A 17,781-nucleotide genomic window follows, 5' to 3' on the forward strand; every position below is an offset into this window, starting at 1 on the left:
AGTATGAAAAGTAATGGGCCAAGAACACTACCCTGTGGAACACCGGATATCATTCCTATACTCACTATGGTGCCCATCAACCACAACTCTTTGAGATCTATTACTTAAAAATCAATAATAATGCTAAGAAACGACCAACCCACTCCCAACTGTTTGAGTTTGAAAACAAGGGCCTCATGATTAACACGGCCAAAGGCAATACTAAAATTAAGGTCAATCATACGAACTTCCTGACCACAATCAAGAGATTTCTGTACTGCATTGGAGATTGTAAGAAGGGCATCACATGCTCCAAGGCCTTTACGAAAACCAAACTGCAAACTAGGGAATAGATGATTACCTTCAGCAAACCTATCAAGACGTTTTGCCAGAAGACGTTCAAAAACTTTAGATAATATGGGAGTTATGGAAATTGGGCGGTAATCAGTGGGACTTGAGCTACCACAAACACATTTACATAGAGGAGTAACATTACCAATTCTCCAACTAGTGCTAAAAGCTCCTCTTCTTGCTAACTTGCGCAAAATAACAGATAACTTTGGAGCTAAGAAATCTGCTGTCTTTATAAATAACAAAGGAAAAATACCATTTGGGTCTACACCTCCATAAGCATCAAGGTCCACCAACAGAGCTTTAATCTCACGAGATCGAAAAGCTAAACTAGTTAGTTTAGCCTCAGGAAAACAGGAATGAGGAAGTTCAAGTTTTTCATTACTCTGTTTACTGTCAAAAACATCAGCCAAAAGGGTTGCCTTTTCCTTTGGACAGTGAGTGACTGAGCCATCTGGTTTAAGTAAAGGAGGAACTGTTGCATCTACTCCAAAGAGTGCAGATTTAAGGGTAGACCACCATTTATGTTCCTGAGTTGTACCAGAAAGGGTTTCTTTTATGATTAAATTGTACTCCTTTTCAGTTGAGGCATAAACTCTCTGAGCAAAAGCTCGAAGCTGAGTATAGTTGTTCCAGGTCAAATCTGATCTGCTACCCTTCCAAAGATGATAGGCCTCCTGCTTCTCCAAATAAGCACGTCTACAATCATCATTGAACCACGGTTTGTCCTTCACTTGGTACCTTAGCACAGGAGAAGGGATACACCTATCAATTATGTTGACAAGATTCTCATTCAAAGCGACAACAGGATCTACACTACTATATAATTGTGACCAATTCAAGCACAAAAGATCATGCAAAATCCCATTCCAGTCTGCTTGGGATTTCATATAAATTTTACAAGAGTATGATATATCAGGGACAGGCTGCTCTCTTCATTACTAATGAAATCAAAGCATGATCAGATGTCCCGACTGGAGTACCAACCTTACTAGTTATAACGCCAGGGGAGTCAATGTGTACGAGGTCCAAGCAATTACCAGACCTGTGAGTTAGTTCATTTATGATTTGCTCACAGCCTGATTCAGAGGCAAAGTCTAAAGCTCTTAAGCCATGGTAATCGGTAGGAGAGATAGAACTTGACCACTCCCTATGGTGAGCATTAAAATCACCAACAAAGACAAAAGAAGCCTTTCTTTCATCTTCTTGTATCTTAGCCATAATGGTAAGAAGACAATCGAAGATAGAATCATCCATGTCTGGATTCCGGTAGATCGAATACAAATAAAACTTGTTATGCCTGCCGCAAACTTTTATTACCCGAATCTCATGACATCCACATTGATAGCAGGACTTATGAGAAGCAGGGTACTCGGTCCTAATATACACCGCCATTCCCATGGCCCTAGGGAAGGCATCACGTTTCAACATTATTGGCTTCTTAAAACCAGTTATAAGGAGCTCAGACGAGTGCCTCATATTAGAAACCAAAGTTTCTGAGCACAAAAGAATATTATACTGTCTGGACGCAACTGTAAGGTCCCGGATATTTGCATGAAGACCACGAATATTGCAATACAGAAGATGACATTGATGAAATCTAGGACGTATTGGTTCCGGAAACTCAATGCCTCCAGACAGCATAAGAATTAATAGAAATAAAAAACAGACATCATACTTAAAAACTAGATTAACAAGAATTATAACAAAAACAATATGTACAGAATTATAAATAAAGTGACTGATGATACCCATAGACTATAGTAAAAAGTCGGAAAAACTGGTCAACATGGAGGAGCCGATACACCATGCAAGGTTAAATATCCTCCAATTGTGCCTTACAACTAAAAAACTGAGAGTATCTAATAGTTTTTGGGGTTTCCCTTGTGGATTCTCAAAATCGTGATACCAAATAATGCTGGCAAGAATCTGACCTTTTTATATAAGGGGATTGTTTTCTGAAATGCTGTGGAGAAAAAAAAACTAGAAAATGGCGGGCATGTTTTCATAAATTATTGTTCTTAACTAGTTTGTAAATTATTCCTACGGCTCTCCGAGGTACTTGCATCTATTATTTCTGACAGATATTATAGTGGCGACATTAATGTGGCAGTAGTTTGCCTAGACGTGTCTGGGAAGTTACATACAGTACTGGTTTAGATTAGGACGATAAAATTCCTTTTCACACATCTGGGTGTGCCCAAAATGACAGTGTAATGGCAGTTTCATGGTCTAGTTGCCGACGCGCCACTCTGATAGGTGATGTGTGGTCAAGGTGGCGTGCACGAATGTCTGTCTAACTTTTATCCATTTTGCTTTGAATGCTTTTCTGTAGTTGTGAAAGAGAAAAGACGTGTTTTGCGGATCAGCGAACACCGCGACAGATTCACACTCTTCATGATCCTCAAGGCTGGGGCAGGCTCCTATACTTGTAAAGCACTCATATTCACAATATACAAGTACAAAGCATGGAACAGCAGTTTATACAGGCCCATGTGGCTAGCATGGCGAGCTGGAGCAAAATGAAGAAAGAGTTACTAGCCCCGAACGCTTCTGCCCAGAGCGGGTGAGATAGCCGGAATCCAACTAATCCCTTAAAATTCTGGTCATGGAAAAGAAACAACGGAGTAAACCCCCATAAGTGACGAAGGTTTGTATTTGCGTACGAACAAACATCAATTACCCGCATGGATAATTCATAAATGTACAGTAACAACTTACTACAGTATATTGCACACAGTTCCAATCATAAAAAGCAATAAACATACAATAATCCCATTTAATATGCCGTAACAACTTACTACAGTATATTGCACACAGTTCCAATCATAAAAAGCAATAAACATACAATAATCCCATTTAATATGCCGTGTAACAATCAATCTACTTACCTTAGAATATTCTTTTAAAAACTGAGCTTTGTTCAGGTAAGTAACATGAAGCTTGCACTGATTTACGAATAAGTTTTTCGTGAAGAAACACTGGCAGATGCAAAACTTAGTCCTGGACATTGTGCCACTTGCATGAGACCATCTACTTGGTTATAATATTGAAGCAGGAGTATACAATAAGCAAACTTGCAGGACAGGGTCTGAAAAAGAAATTAATTTTCACTTTTACTAAAATGCAGTGAACTAAAGACTAAATATTAAAGAAATTAAGTGGGTTTAGCAAGCTGTTCACAGTAAAATCTATGGTGTGTTAGAATTACTCCTATCTCATTACAATCAAAATGTCTATGTAATAACATGACAAATTCGTAGATAATTTGTATTTTTCCTAACTATACAAACCTTAGCTATTTAATCAAACTTGTCCGCCAGCCCTATCCCCCTTGAAGTCCTACCTCTAAGCAAAGTGAGCTCAAGCACAGGTGTGTGTGAGGGGGGGGTAGCAAACTACCCTCCCTACCCCCGCTAACTAGCGGTGGGGTTGTAAACCTCGTTAAAATTCTAATGGCTCGTCATTTCAGCTACGCTGAAAGTAATAACTCCCTATTAAATAGCGTGGTTTGTATGTCAGTTACGGAACAAATAATTTTCTCTAACATCAGTTACAAATACTGTAATTCCGTTTGGTATCCATTGGAGATGAAATATCATCGGAAGGAGAAAGGATTAATGAGGTAGAATCCTTCAAGTATCTAGGAACTATGATCTCCAATACAGGGTCTTTAGAATTAGAGTTTAGTGAATGATTGAAAAAAGCAAATCAGACAATGGCTAGGTTAAGTAACATTTGGAAATCAAATTGCCTGAAATTACATATAGAAATCAGACTACACATCAGTTTTGTGAGATCGGTGTTACTATAGAGACACGAGTCACGGTATGACAATGAAACAATCTCCAATAGATTTAGTACATTTGAGAACAAAGCCCTCAGAAGAATATTGGGAGTTAAATGGCAGGATAGGATTAGAAATGAAACTACAGTATAAGAGATTACTCGAAAGCCATATGTGGATGTGATCATGATGACGGGTAGATGGAGATGGTTTGGGGATACTCTTAGCACTCCCAAAGAGATTAGTTCACCAAACGTTTAGCTGGGCTCAACATGGAACTAGAAGAGTTGGAAGACACAGCCCTACATGGCTGAGGACTATGAAGCATTAAGTAGATGATGAATGAAAAAGTATTGATTTAAAAGCTCAAGATAGAGACAACTGGCAAAATCTAAAAGAGGACTTTTGTATCAATAAGTGTAGGAGATGATGATGATGAATGAAGATTTTAGAAATTTCTATATTCCAAACCAAACAAAATAACACATTCCATAACAATAAAAATACGCAGGCAGGTTGGATAGCGTCGAGGACAAATCTGTGCAGCTTGACAGCCAAAATCAGAATTTACTCTACTGTACTGAAGTTGCACTGCTAGTACACTGGTGGGAGCTAAGAAATGAATAATAAAAGGTGAAAAATATTTTGAGTCCTATCTCAAGCAACTCAAATTAACCCTTTTACCCCCAGGCTATTTGGAACTTTCCAACCCTTAACCCCCAGGCGTCTTTTTTTTTTAAGCACATTTTGCAATATATATTTTTTAAATTGCTCATACAGCCTTAATTTTCGTCATAGAGAGGTCAAGTTGGTCTCAATCTTTTGGAAAATGCCTGAAGTTTCTCATAAAGCTATCAAAAACATGCAAAAAAAATGTAAATATGACAAATTCGAAGATAATTTGTATTTTTCCTAACCATACAAACCTTAGCTATTTACAGAGGGTTTACCTTTTAGCGCAGCTGAAATGACGAGCCAATAGTTTTAACGAGGGTTAATTACCCCCGCGCTAGTTAGCGGGGGGTGGGGAAGGGTAGCTTGCTACCCCTCCCCCCTCCACACACCGGTGACTTGCTTCACTTCACTTAGAGGTAGGACTTGACTTGGGGGTCAGGGATGGCGGGCACATATATGTAAATAGCTAAGGTTTGTATGGTTAGGAAAAATACAAATTATCTTCGAATTTGTCATTTGTTCCGTAACCGAAATACAAACCACGCTATTTACAGAGGGTGACTTACCCCTTAGGAAGGGTGGAAAGTCCCCAGCCTTACTGACTTCGGCTTGCCCGGGGGCTCGATCCCTTAGTGAGCAGCACTAGAGAGAGGGAGCCCCTGTACCTCACAAGTTCCACAAGTGGCCTACATAAGCAGTGTGAGGAGGAGAGTGTGACTCGTCCTATGAAGTTGACCTTGAGACCTTCAGATAGGAATTCTAGGATAGGACGTTCCCCAAACCACCTCGTCAGGGTATGGGAGACGCAACAGTATTAAGCTTAATACTAGGAGCACAAAGAAGCATGGGTTACCTGCAGAGGTCGAGGTCGCTATGCGAGGACCAGGATGCTGCTTCCCCAAGAGAGGGGAGAATGAAGAAAGAAGTAAGGGTCAGACATACTCTTTCATTTACGCAGACTAAGACCGGGTAACAACGCCCTCAACCTACTGCTACTTGTCCAAAAGGAGCCTGAGGTTAGACCAGCTGTTGTGCAGCCACCACAGGGCCGATAGAAAACGTATCGAGGCTCCTGTGGGTCACGTCTTGCAGGTAGTGGGCTGTGAAGGTTGTTTGACGCTTCCAGACCCCAGCTTGAAGTACCTGCGTCACAGAGAAGTTTCTCTTGAAGGCCAGGGATGCAGCAATACCCCTGACATCGTGGGCCCGAGGGCGACGTGACGGAGGAGGGTCAGGATTCAGGGCATGGTGGATAACCCTTCGAATCCAGGCTGAGATGGTGTTCCTGGTGACCCTCCTCTTAGTCCTGCCTGTGCTCACAAACAAAGCTCGCACATGAGGACGGACTGCAGCCGTTCTCTTCAAGTAGTGCCTCAGACACCTCACTGGACATAGTAGCAGCTGGTCTGGGTCGCTTGTTACAGAACGGAGACTCGCGCTCCTGAAAGAGTCGAACCGAGGATCCGGCACTCCAGGATTCTGAGTCTTGGCAACAAACTCAGGGACGAACCTGAACGTTACCTCCCCCCATCCCCTTGAATGGGCGATGTCGTACGAGAGACCATGAAGTTCACTAACTCGCTTGGCCGAAGCCAAGGCGAGTAGGAAGGCCGTCTTCCAAGACAGGTGGCGATCGGAGGCCTGGCGTAGCGGCTCGAAGGGAGGTCTCTTAAGAGACCTGAGGACTCGAACCACGTTCCAAGGAGGGGGTCTTACTTCCAACTGGGGGCAGGTAAGCTCATAGCTACGCATGAGTAAAGAGAGTTCTAGCGATGAAGAAATATCCACGCCCTTCAATCTGAAGGCCAGGCTTAAGGCTGAGCGATAGCCTTTCACTGCCGAGACAGAAAGGCGCATTTCTTCTCGCAGATACACGAGGAAGTCCGCTATTGCTGGAATAATGGCATCGGAAAACATTCCGCGTGATGCCATAGCGGAGCTACCAGAGTCATCGAACAGTTGACCGATAGTCTGGTCCTGTTGAGCACCCTTCTCATCAGACAGAACGGTGGGAAGGCGTACACGTCGATGTTGTCCCACCGTTGCTGGAAAGCATCTTGCCAGAGTGCCTTGGGGTCCGGGACTGGGGAGCAGTACAGGGGCAGCTTGAAGTTCAAGGCTGTCGCGAACAAGTCCACAGTCGGGGAACCCCACAAAGTCAGGACTTTGTTGGCTATCTGAGGATCCAAAGACCACTCGGTACTCACTATCTGCGAAGCCCTGCTCAGACTGTCGGCGAGCACATTCCTCTTGCCAGGAATGAAGCGAGCTGATAGTGTTATCGAGTGGGTTTCGGTCCACCTCAGAGTCTCTACTGCAAGATGGGATAGCTGTTTCGAAAAAGTGCCTCCCTGCTTGTTGATATAAGCCACTACCGTGGTGTTGTCGCTCATCACCACCATGGAGTGACCCGCCAGGGACCGTTGGAACTGCTGAAGAGCCAGAAAGACGGCCTTCAATTCTAGCAGGTTGATGTGTAGGCACTTTTCTGATTCTGACCAAAGGCCTGAGGCCCTCTGGTTCAGAACGTGCGCCCCCCACCCTTCTTTTGACGCGTCCGAAAACAGAGTCAATTCTGGGGGGAGGACGAGAAGACTCACTCCCTTCCGCAGGTTCTCGTCGGCCAGCCACCACCGCAAGTCCGTCTGTTCCAGAGACCCCATTGGGATCAGAATGTCCGGGGAATCGGATCCTTGATTCCACAGGGACTTGAGCCGCCATTGAAGGGATCTCATCCTGAGGCGGCTGTTTGGAACCAGACGGGCCAGGGAGGATAGGTGGCCTAAGAGACGCAACCACGATTGGGCGGGGAGTTCTTTTCGCCTGAGGAAGGGTTCCGCCACCCTCCTCAGCCTTGCTATCCGGTCGTCTGATGGAAAGGCTTTGTGGAGATTGGTGTCTATTAGCATGCCTAGATAAACCAGTCGTTGGGACGGCTGCAGAGAGGACTTCTCGAGGTTTACCATGATCCCCAGATCCTGGCAAAGATCCAGAAGCCTGTCTCGGTGCCGAAGAAGGGTCGACTCCGAGTCTGCTAGGATCAGTCAATCGTCCTGGTAACGAAGGAGACGAATGCCGTTCCTGTGCGCCCAAGATGAAATCAGGGTGAACACTCTGGTGAACACCTGAGGAGCTGTGGAGAGACCGAAATACAGCACCTTGAACTGGTAGATCTTGTTGTCTAGGCAAAATCTCAGGTACTGTACTTCCTGGAAGACGGATGGATTGGGATCTGGAAGTACGCGTCCTTTAGATCCAGTGTGCACATGAAGTCTTGTGGTCTCACCGCAAGTCTGACCGTGTCTGCTGTCTCCATGCTGAACCGGGTTTGTTTGACAAACCTGTTCGGAGCTGAGAGATCGATGACGGGTCTCCAGCCTCCAGTAGCCTTCTTTACAAGAAAGAGTCGACTGAAGAAGCCTGGGGAGCCGTCCACGACCTCCTGGAGAGCACCCTTCTCGAGCATGGTCTCGACTTCGGCCTGAAGGGCCAGCCCCTTTGCCGATCCCGTGGCATAGGAGCTCAACGACACTGGATTCGCTGTCAGGGGAGGTTGAGATGTTGTGAACGGGACGCGATAGCCTTGGCCGATCATTGAGACCGTCCAAGCATCGGCCCCGTGTTGCTGCCACCTGCGGACGCAACGCTGAAGGCATCCCCCCAAAGGTGGACATGCAGGGGGACTGCCACCCCTAAGGCTTGCGGCCGCCACCCCTAGGAGTCTTGCCTCCCCAGGAGGACTTACCGCCCCTCTTGACCTTGGCTGGAAAGGGCTGGGGCTTAGACACCACCTTCTTAGCTGCCGGTGCCTGTTTGGGAGCCTTACGAGGCTGTTGCTGCTGTTGTGGCGGGGCTGGAGGCTTATAGGGCCGAGTTGCAAGGGCCCTATGGAGGAGGGAGTCCGTGCTGAATTTCCTCCACCTCTCAGCCGTTCGCTCCATGTCTTGAGGCTCAAACAGGCTCTCCCCCAAAAGGGAAGCATATCGGAGCCTACACACATCTATGGCGGGGACCTTCGGATGGAATCTCTCGGACACAGCATCGCGACGCTTCAACACCGAGTTGGCCCACAGGGTGGTAACCTGGTGCGCCAAAAACTCGATGGAGCGGGTGCCCGAGAGCAAGAAGGTCTCTAAGGCCTTCCTATTGGTCTCCTTGGACAAGTCCTCCGATCGCAATAGGATGCCCAGAGATCCTAGCCAAAAGTCCAGCCACAAAGTGGCCTGCATGGCACACTTAGCGACCTTCTTGTGGCTAAGGATCTCTGCCGTTGAGAACGACACCTGCCGGGCAGAGAGTTTCTCAAGGGGAACTCCCTTCGCCAGCTCCTCCACAGAGTGATGGAGAGGAAGAGCGAGGTTGTGCTCACCCAGGATCTCGAAATACCTCCTCTGCTGAAGACGAGGAGGAGGGATGAGCTTGTTCCCGGCAGTGGAACGACTGGAGGAGGCAAGAAGTGCGAGCTGAGCGTTGGCCCTAGCCCTGGCACTCTTCAGCCCCCGAGACCAGGGCAGAGCTGCACTGGTCTTAGGGGCCTTCCGAACGTCAAACACTTCATCCAAAATCGTGTCTTTGCCTTCACGGGGGGCGATGACTGGATCCATAAGCCCGTTAAGTTGCCTTATCAGGCTTAGGACCTGCCAGAAGGCATGTTCGGATTCTTGCTGTCCTCCTCCCTGCGGGCTGGCAGCTAAGTCTCCTGCCCCAGGGATCTCTTCCTGGGGTGACACGTGGACATTCCCCTGGGTAGTCGTGGGTTCCTGACGAATCCTTGCAGAGGATTTAGGGACGGTCATGGAGTCCTTGGATTCCCTCCTGGGAGGGATACAGGATCCCAACAACGAGGTTCGAGGGGCCCCTTCCTCACGAGACGATTCTCCTGCATGAAGCAAAGTCTCCCCCCCTGGTGCCGAGGGGAAGACTTACCGCCCCACTGGACTCACCTGAGGACGGAAAGGCCTCGTCCACGGGAGAAGGAGAGAGCACTCGTGCAGGAGAAGGGACCTTCGCGACCGACCTCTTGGGAACCAACTTCGCCCTGGGGGAAGTTACCACGAAGTCCACTCCTCTCTTTCTCTTCAGCGTAGGAGAGACAGCCGTTGGTTTGTTACCCTGGCCGGCGGGTGCTGGTTTCATAACACTCACTAATGCCCGTGCCAGAGAACCAAACCAAGTCTGTTGCTCCAAGGACACAGAGTCCAAAATCCTCGCTAAAGGGAAAGGGATCGGGCGATCCTTTGGAGTGGACACCACGGTACCTGCCTGAAAAGAAGGTGGGGAAGAATGATGTACTAACCTCTCCTCGTCCTGCACTACCAACCTGTGTTTGGGTGGAGGTGATCCCGAGTGCCGTCTAGGAGCACGCGTTCCTGCTGCTATCACCGGCTGCGGAATTCGCCGCGAACGATGGTCGCGCGAGGGCGAATGGTCGCGCGGGCGCGCAGGTGGATGATCGCGCGGGCGCGCAGGTGGATGATCGCGCGGGCGCGCAGGTGGATGATCACGCGGGCGCGCAGGTGGATGATCGCGCGGGCGCACAGGTGGATGATCGCGCGGGCGCACAGGCGAGCGGTCGCGCGGGCGCGCAGGCGAACGATCGCGCGGGCGCGCAGGCGAATGATCGCGCGGGCTCGCAGGCGAGCGGTCGCGAGGGTGGCCAGGTAAATGAACGCGTGTCCGAGGCGACGAACGCAAGCGTTGGCGCGATGGCGAGGAAACGCGCTGCCACGTAGGTGAGGAAGACCGCTGGCGATGTAGATCCCCAGGCGATCGATGATGAGCTGGTGAGTGCAGTCGCTCAGGTTGGCGATGGCGCGATGTGGCATGTCGACGCGTTGGCGAGCGATGGTGAGCAGCATGCGCAGGTGAATGACCGCGTAATGGCATGCGATGGCGAGCAGCATGCGCAGGTGAATGACCGCGTGATGGGGTGCGATGGTGATCAGCATGCGCAGGAGGGCGATCGTGCATTGGCGAGCGATGGCGAGCAGCATGCGCAGGAGGGCAATCGCGTGATGGCGAGCGATGGCGAGCAGCATGCGCAGGTGGGCGATCGCGTGATGGGGTGCGATGGTGATCAGCATGCGCAGGAGGGCGATCGCGTGATGGCGAGCTAGAAGCTGGCGAACCATGTGAACACTGGCGAGGAGATAATCGCTGGCGCGTAGGCGATCGCTGGCGAGCTGGAGATCGCTGGCGAGCAGAAGGTCGACGCATGTCATGAGAAAGGACAGGTGGCGCGGCGCGTTCACGAGCAGGAACTGGAAGATCGCTGGCGCGTTGGCGAACATGTGTCTTTGACACACGCGCAGCACGATGTTGCGTAGCCACAGGACCAGGCAGATGGTGAGCAGGGAGCTCAGCAGGAACTATAGGGTGGTCAGAGACCGCAGGGCGATGGTCCTCAAATGAGCGCTGACGCTCAGAAGAGAGCTGACGAGCAGGAGAGCGCTGGCGAGGGGGGCGAACATCAGGAGAGAGCCGACGAGCAGGTGAGCGTCGGCGAGCAGGAGATCGCCGACGAGCAGGAGATCGCCGACGAGCAGGAGAGCGCTGAAGATCAGGAGAGCGCTGGCGAGCAGGAGAGCGCCTGTGCGCTAGCACTGCTCGAGGAAGGGAAGGATCCCTTAGCCCCGAAGGGACCGTTGCCCGTCGGGTGACGAGTTCTCCAGAAGGCGAAGATCTGGCAGGAGATGGTGAGCGGTCTGCAGAGAGGTTCAAGGAAGGCGGAGCTGTAGGTTGAGGCTGACGAGGAGAGTCCCCCCCGGAGGATGAAGACCCAAAAAGGCGCCTCTTAGTCCCCCTGTAAGGGGAAGGGAGGCCCTTGTGGCGTAGCGGACGGTGAGCCTTACGGCGGAGGCGGCCTCGGGAGAGATCGTCGGGACCATCGGTCCTCCGAAGGGGAGTCTCCGTCAAAGCACTTCCCTCAGTAGGAAGCTGAGCAGCAGCAGAGACCGAAGGACTCACTTCCCCCTTCGAAGGATATACGGAAGGGGGAGGAGAGCCTTTAGCACCATCATCCGCAACAGCACCTGCGGCGGATTGCCCAGCCACGTCGGAGGCCTCTGTCACCACGACGTCGACAATAGACAGAGGGTCTACCTCTGCTACCGCCGGCGACTGCTTAACAGCGGCCCCCAACGAGACAAGGTCAATAAGAGCGACCCTGGAGGGCAAGCCCTTAAGCCCCAGGGACGACCAAATCTGTAAAAGATCATCATTGGTTAAGGCATTATCAATAACCTCCCCCGGAGGAGGAGGGGGAACCGCCTCGCTATGGGAGGCGACGCCCTCTCCCCCCACCGAAGGTCGGGAAACAGAACAAGGGCCTGCGCTCCCACTCGGCCGACTCTCCTTAGGAGGCGGACGAGGGGGAGCTTCGGAGGAGGTTTGGGCGGCGGAAGAAGAATCCCGAGAACCTTCCTCCTTCAAGGCTAACCCCGGAGGAGAACGGTCTCTCTTGGACTTCTTCTTACGCCGACGGCCAAACCTCTCCCACTGGGAGGCAGACCACTCCCTGCACTCACGGCACATGTTCTCCTGGTCACACCGTCGGCCCCGACATTGAGGGCAGAGGGTGTGCGGATCCGTATTTACGTCCGACATGAAAGTCCCACAAGGACGACCGGCAACTCCAGGGCATGTACGTATTGTAAAGAAATAATAATGAGGGTCAACTTCCAACCAACACACACGCTGAAAAGAAAAAGCAGAAATTTAAAGGCTGTCACGAGGACGATGAGCAGACACGTCTGATCACCGCCGAGCCAAAAGTGAAGTGAAGCAAGTCACCGGTGTGTGGAGGGGGGAGGGGTAGCAAGCTACCCTTCCCCACTCCCCGCTAACTAGCGCGGGGGTAATTAACCCTTGTTAAAACTATTGGCTCGTCATTTCAGCTGCGCTAAAAGGTAAACCCTCTGTAAATAGCGTGGTTTGTATTTCGGTTACGGAACAAAGCAGTTTTTAGCAAGGACGTACCAGTACGTCCATGGGGGTAAAGGGATGAGTTTTGTGAAACTTACCAGTACATCCATTGGGGGTAAAAGGGTTAGGAGATGCCCCTTTAGCCAGTAAACAATAATGTCAATTTTCTGCCTTCGCATGCTGAAGCAGATTCAGCAGAAACCAATTAAAGATGGTAGGAAGACATTACCCAATCCTTTAACTTACAAACTTAATAGATTCCCCGAAGCTGTTTGTAAGTCGAGTTATGTATAATTTTAACCCTTTTACCCCCAAAGGACGTACTGGTACGTTTCACATAAGCCATCCCTTTACCCCCATGGACGTACCGGTACGTTCTTGCAAAAAAATGACATAAAAAATTGTTTTTTTCATATTTTTGATAATTTTTTGAGAAAATTCGGGCATTTTCCAAGAGAATGAGACCAACCTGACCTCTCTATGACAAAAATTAAGGCTGCTAGAGCAATTAAAAAAAAATATACTGCAAAATGTGCTGGGAAAAAAATAACCCCCTGGGGGTTAAGGGTTGGAAATTTCCAAATAGCCTGGGGGTAAAAGGGTTAATAGGGTAGGCTTCACCTAAATCATATGCCTACGATTTTCAGCTGCAAAAGTAAACAAACAGTCACATTTCATACCTAAAATGTCATCTTGTTTACTTCATTAGATTATATATTGTTTTATTGAAGTATTTCTTTATGAACTTTCAATACAATGTCTGGTATTTATGATTTTAGTTGGAATTGTGTTTGTATCTCTGAATCTCTGAGGTAGCAGCAGTAGGGGAGTCAGCATTATGAAGCTTCATCTGTGGTGGAAATGTGGGAGGTTGGGCTGTGGCACCCTAGCAGTACCAGCTGAACTCGGTTGAGTCCCTGATTAGGCTGAAGGAACATAGAGAGTAGAGGTCCCCTTTTTGTTTTGCTTCATTGTTGGTGTCGGCTACCCCCCAAAATTGGGGGAAGTGCCTTGGTATATGTATGGATGGATCTCTGAATCTTTGTAAGCCACAAATTAGCACATGTTTGCAACTAGAGGGCCTTTTAAAAATACTTTATTTGCACTATTTGCTTATTCTTAAAGGTTTTAAAGGTCGCTCATGAATAGCAGAGGCAAGGGACCATGACATTGCCCTAGCAATCAGGACAATGCCCTAGAGACTGGCCATATATTATATGATCAGCGCCCAAGTCTCCTCTCCACCCAAGCTAGGACCAGGGAGGGCCAGGCAATGGCTGCTGATGACTCAACAGATAGACCTATAGGCTCCCCCAAATGCTGCTAACAACACTGGTGAAATATGTCCCTCCTTCATAATATTTGCAAAGTTTTTTCATATCAACATAGCAATCATTATTTATTCAAATAATAAAAACTTTTCACTGGAATGTCTTTAATGTCCATTATGTAATCAATCTTCACATCCATCAGGCATTACGAACATCAATGAATTAAATATGTCCCGGGTTTGGGTATGATAGGCCATAAAATCTTGGTTTTAATATAATTATGGACGAAAAAAGCTTTACTACTAAAAAAAAAAAACGGGTGTTTCCTACAGAAAAACGTCCATTTACTTTGAAAATGACATTTATATTCACTGAAAATAAAAATTCAATTATCTAAGAAATACTAATCAACAAGGTTAGCGTGCACAGCTCAGCATGTACCGCTTACCAGTACATAGGAGCTTGACGTTTTTCTTTTTCCGCAAGCGAAGCGAGCGCACGAAATAGCAAAAATCATTTGATTTCTAAAAAAATATTCCCGTTCTTAGATAGCCTGACCGGTTTTCGGTTCATTTGCTGTTGAAATGAAGGTCAAATTCAGTAAAAGCACATTATTTCCTAAAGGAAAAGCTATTTTTTTTTTATTAAAAATGTTGCTCCATCCGTAACTATAATTTCACCGACGATTCTGAACGGTGCACGGGTAAATTTATACCATTACGACTTGCTCATGATGTATTTTCACCTGTCCAGTTTCTCCGTTGTAGGCAAGTGATCCTAATTACCATAAGTTATATAAATGCAAAGTCTATTCGGTCTCAGTGCCCAAGCTTAAGTTTACCGTAGCACATTCTGAAGACGAGTATCCTTAACCCAAATCTAGCACTCTGAATAGTTTAAAGGTCGGTCATGAATGGCAGATGCAAGGGACAGTGATATTGCCCTGTCAAGCAGGACAATGCCATGGAGACTGACCATACATATGATCAGCGCCCAAAATGTGTGTTCAGCTGTGTTGGCCGCAGAAGCTTAAACATAAACGGTTAATATATGACACTCAAATTTCTAGCGAAACTGGAATTCTCTATAAGAAATGGACGAATACTGGCTAGTTTGGCATTTTTCTCTATATGTTTAATAGGGGCTGGGGCATAATAACTTACGTATCAGTCTATTAAAATGTGAAGTATGTTTTTCACTCCAAGTCCATTGTTTACATCTGAGAGACCGAAGGGGACTTATTGCGCATGCGTTTTTTTCCCATAGTTTGGGGAGCTTTCCGTGCATTTACAATGACGTATTTGTCAGGAGTTTTTTTAAACCAATTAATAGCTTACAAGTACTTCTTCATAAGTTCCCGGATGTTGTTCTACAGCACTCATTTTTTTCCCACCTTCGCCTTTAGTTTTAAGTTAACCACCATCTCCTAAAGACGTTTCCTATAGTGAACTGAGGGAAGCACATCAATCTATTTCGAAATTTAGCATGATTTTGTTTATGTTGGCAATTGATTATGATGGAAATGCTCTCCATTCAGTGTAAAGTTATTGTTACTCACGTGAAATTAAAAAATAACAGCGAAATAAGGCCTCAAGGGTCCGATTCTGACTCAATTTTCAGGGAGGGCCTTCAAATTTCCTACTGCAAAGCTTTTGTAAAGATTGCCAAGAAAAAAAAGGCGATGATGTCGATCATAAGGTAAGGAATTAGTTGTGACTTAATTTTTCATAATGTAAGGATTCATTTGTGATCTTATTCATCATCTAAGGATTTATCTGTGATTTACTTTTAGATTGTGACCTGGGAAGGGGGCGTCCGGCTAGCAGTTGTGACCTGGGAAGGTTTGTAACCTGGGAAGGGGGATCCGGGGAGCTTGGCCCCCGGCTAGGGACTGTGACCAGGAAAAGGGGGTCCAGGGTGCTTGGTCCCTCGCTAGGGACTGTGACCTGGAAAGGGGGGTCCGGGGGGCTTGCCCCTCTGGCTAGAGGTTGTTACCTGGGAACTACTGGGTTAGGTTAGGTGGGTTTGTTAGGTTCTGTACCCTTTTACAAATCTCAAAAGTTAAATAATCACGTTTTGGCCTATTTTGAGCCATTTACAAGAACCATATTTTTTTCCTGCCCAGGTTATATTGCCCTGTAATACAGTACAAAAATACAATTTTTCTAACTGGTTATCTTGTGCTTATTTTACATTTCTGCCCATTATTATTGCTGCAAATCACTCTTTTATGACATTTCCCCATCCCAAAAAACTCCGGTTTCCCACTGGGGTCCCCCATAATTGTCTTTATATAAGGGGGTCCAAAAACTCATGAACAGGGGATTCGCCCCAATAATCATGGTCAGAATGCATAAAACACAAGATAGCGAGAAGGAAAAATATATGGGGAGCCTTTGTATATCAGCGGCCACTTCCTCAAGCGTTCATTAAAAATGGACATTACTTACTTAAACTTTCCCCCGTAACCTAACCTACAAGTCATGTCCTTACCTACTTGCCTAACGGTGGGGGCTGGGGACCCCGTGCGACCCCCCTTACACTGCCGTATTCTAAGTTAGACATAGCGATACACACAGGTAGCCGCTATCATACATGCATTAGTGAGAATCATGTAATAGGAGGGAGAATGTTCAGTTATGCTGCACCGAGACTCTTCAACGACCTTCCACTCGATGTCAAGAATAGCAAAAATGTGGCAGCTTTCAAGAAAAACCTGAAGACTTATCTTTCTAGAAAGTGTTATAATAGTGACCTGAAAACTATTAAGCCTGAATACAAATGCTAGCGAAATAACTGATAAGACACAGAGCAGAATATTAACTGGAAAGAAATTATTTTTTCACACACCAATGCCCGCCTGAGCAGACTTTCAGTGTCTGACGGAGGGCGAGAGGTTTCATTGTAGTGTATTCCATGGCAATGTAACCAAGGATTCCAACTACTTTTTCTTATAGGAAAAATTACACTCCCTTCGAAAATAACACTCGTTCCCGTCGCAAATGAATAGTTTCAGAAATATATATACATCTATATCCTCCGATAATGGGGGACCCCCTTTGGGGACTCGGGGTTTTGGGTGGGGAAATCATACTGGGGAACCGATATATAACCGTAAATCACTCCTTTTCTTCTCTATACATTTCCTTCTTGTACTGACGGAGGGCGAGAAATAAACCTGTAAAAGAAAAGATAAAAGATACACCCCCCAAAACTTTATACACAGTTCAAGATAAGCTTTTGTTATCGTTAGTATAAGTGGACTCCTCTTCGCACACGAAATTAACATGAATCAAATCTTTTAAATTCAAAATTAATTCAGCAGTAATTGCCGTACAACTTACTTAATTACCACATTGAAGTATAATCTTGATCTATATTATATTACGTCCTCCAGAGAAGCTTCTAGGTTCTGGGTCACAAAATACAACGTAACTTTTCAGACTTGTAACTAAGACTTTGTTTACTTGCGTCCGAATCATCGAATTCTACAATTTCTTTTTTGTATAATTAAATCTACAACAAAATTTCTGATTATTCCTTTAATAATTATAAAAATTATATTATATACTTATTTATATTATATTCAGAATAATTACGATGTTATTTAAAGTTTATAATTAGCTTTCTGAAGACCAGAACAGCAACACACCGGCAGAACACAAAAGATAACGTAAGATTTTCTTTGGTTATACTTTTTATATCATTATTATTATTATTATTATTATTATTATTATTATTATTATTATTATTATTATTATTATTATTATTATTATTGTTGTTGTTGTTGTTGTT

General features: G+C 46.5%; 1 protein-coding gene across 1 annotated transcript in view; it reads right to left on the reverse strand.

Moving 5' to 3' along the window:
- Nucleotides 1–17,438, reverse strand: part of LOC137660168 (2-oxoglutarate and iron-dependent oxygenase domain-containing protein 2-like) — a 56,705-nt gene extending 39,267 nt beyond the window's left edge. Inside the window, exons 1-2 of the mRNA XM_068394858.1 lie at nt 17,331–17,438; nt 3,222–3,421 (exon numbers count right to left, since the gene is read on the reverse strand). Coding sequence (XP_068250959.1) covers nt 3,222–3,341 — 120 coding nt within the window. The 5' untranslated portion in view covers nt 3,342–3,421; nt 17,331–17,438. The remainder of the gene's footprint in view (nt 1–3,221; nt 3,422–17,330) is intronic.
- Nucleotides 17,439–17,781: the final 343 nt, after the last annotated feature.

This window comes from Palaemon carinicauda, chromosome 20 (genome assembly GCF_036898095.1).
Source record: "Palaemon carinicauda isolate YSFRI2023 chromosome 20, ASM3689809v2, whole genome shotgun sequence".
NCBI lineage: Eukaryota > Metazoa > Arthropoda > Malacostraca > Decapoda > Palaemonidae > Palaemon > Palaemon carinicauda.